Source organism: Nannospalax galili, unplaced genomic scaffold, assembly GCF_000622305.1.
Source record: "Nannospalax galili isolate Female #2095 unplaced genomic scaffold, S.galili_v1.0 scaffold513, whole genome shotgun sequence".
Classification (NCBI taxonomy): domain Eukaryota; kingdom Metazoa; phylum Chordata; class Mammalia; order Rodentia; family Spalacidae; genus Nannospalax; species Nannospalax galili.
This window is the reverse complement of record NW_008334861.1, coordinates 3,068,415-3,069,995: the sequence shown is the minus strand read 5'-3', so window position 1 is coordinate 3,069,995 and position 1,581 is coordinate 3,068,415. Positions and strand designations below refer to the sequence as shown.

Below are 1,581 nucleotides of genomic sequence, written 5' to 3'. Positions count from 1 at the left end.
TGTGTGTGTGTGTGTGTGTGTGTGTGTGTGTGTGTGTGTGTGTAGGCCAGGCTGGGTGTTCAAGTCTGGGGGCTTGTCTAAAGTCAGTGAGCCCAACTGCCCTGTACTTTGCACTCATGAAGGTTCCAGGAGGAGGCTGGGTGGATGGCAATCCTCTGCTTATATCGGTGTTTGGTGTAGGACTGAGGCAGACAGATCAAGGAAAGGGACTGAGGCAGGCAGGACTGGGCCAGAACCAGGATCCCCCCAGTAATTAGGTGGGGATAGAAGGAAGGGGGGAAGAGCTGAGCAGCAGTGGCTCTGGCCTACTTCACCCTACTGTTCTCTAGGACCCCTACTCTTATCCCTGGTTCAGCTGCCTTTGCTACTGAGCCACAGAGTTGACTGCAGTTTGCTAGCCTCCTGCTCCCAGCATCCTTGTGTGACCTTGGACAGAGGCCTTCCCTCCAGGACTCAGTTTCCCACCCATCACCTGGCTGTTTCAGCTTTCCAGCAACCCAGTGCTGCTTTGCAATCACAAGACACATGCATGCCCATCGCTGTTGCTAAGCTGGGCTTCGGCAACTGGGCATGGGATGTGCACGCAGCGTGTCCAATGGTGGTGCCAGGCGGGCCAGGCCTCAGGCTTCCCAACCCTGGCTCAAGCACCCAGTCTTCCAGGCCTGAGCCAGAGGGGAGGGGAGAGGAAAGAAGGGAAGAGAAGGGAAGGGAAGGGAAGGGAAGGGAAGGGAAGGGAAGGGAAGGGAAAGAGAAGGGAGGAGAGGGGAGGGGAGAGCATGGGGGAGGGACAGAGTGGCCCATTGTGTGTGTGTGTGTATTCCTGTGTGCACACGTGGGGGGCCCACACAATGTGCCACTTGTGTGCCTGACCCATGGGGGCAGCCAGGGCTCCTCACCTCCTGGAGCTCCCCCCCGCCCCCGCAAATGGGGGCAGGCCTTCTCTTCCCACCTCAGTGACCAATCATTCCCTGTCCGGGCTAGAAGTCCAGGCAGCCCCTCAGTTCAGCAGGAAGCTCTCCCTGGTTGCCTCCCCCCACACTGCCAGGCACATGACTGGTAAGGGGGGTGCAGGCCGCCGCGCTGGGTCACCGAGCGCCTGGTTGGTGAGGGGACACCCTGGCCCCCACGCGCCCTAGGCGGGCCTCCCCACCCTCTGGACTTCGCCCCACTGCTTTGGGTGGGCCGGTGGTAGGCTGGGGGAGGGGACCGACCCCTGATGAGATGCCAGGATGCTCAGGGGTGGGGGCGCTCACCTCCGCCGTTCTTGTAGCACAGGTAAGGGAAGCGCCACACGTTGCCCAGGCCCACGGCGAAGCCCACGCACGACATGATGAAGTCCATCTGGCGCGTCCAGGTCTCTCGCGGCGGCACCGCGAGGCGGCTGCCCTGCGCCCCCAGGCCCGCGGGGCCATCGCCCTTCGCCGGGGCCCCGTCGGGCCCGGGCGCGATGAGGGGACCCTTCTTCTCGTCTCCAGACACGCTGTAGATACCGTTCTCGGCGCTCTTCTTCGCCATGGCCCCTGGGGCCGCGAGGCCGGGCAGGGGGTCGCGGCGCCTCGAGGGGGGCGGGCGGGCAAGGGG

The 1,581-nt window shown here is 63.4% G+C and overlaps 1 protein-coding gene across 1 annotated transcript in view; it reads right to left on the bottom strand.

The window, feature by feature from the left end:
- Positions 1 to 1,575, bottom strand: part of Slc6a8 (solute carrier family 6 member 8) — a 9,237-nt gene extending 7,662 nt beyond the window's left edge. The window contains exon 1 of the mRNA XM_008829535.2: positions 1,254 to 1,575. Coding sequence (XP_008827757.1) covers positions 1,254 to 1,515 — 262 coding nt within the window. The 5' untranslated portion in view covers positions 1,516 to 1,575. The remainder of the gene's footprint in view (positions 1 to 1,253) is intronic.
- Positions 1,576 to 1,581: the final 6 nt, after the last annotated feature.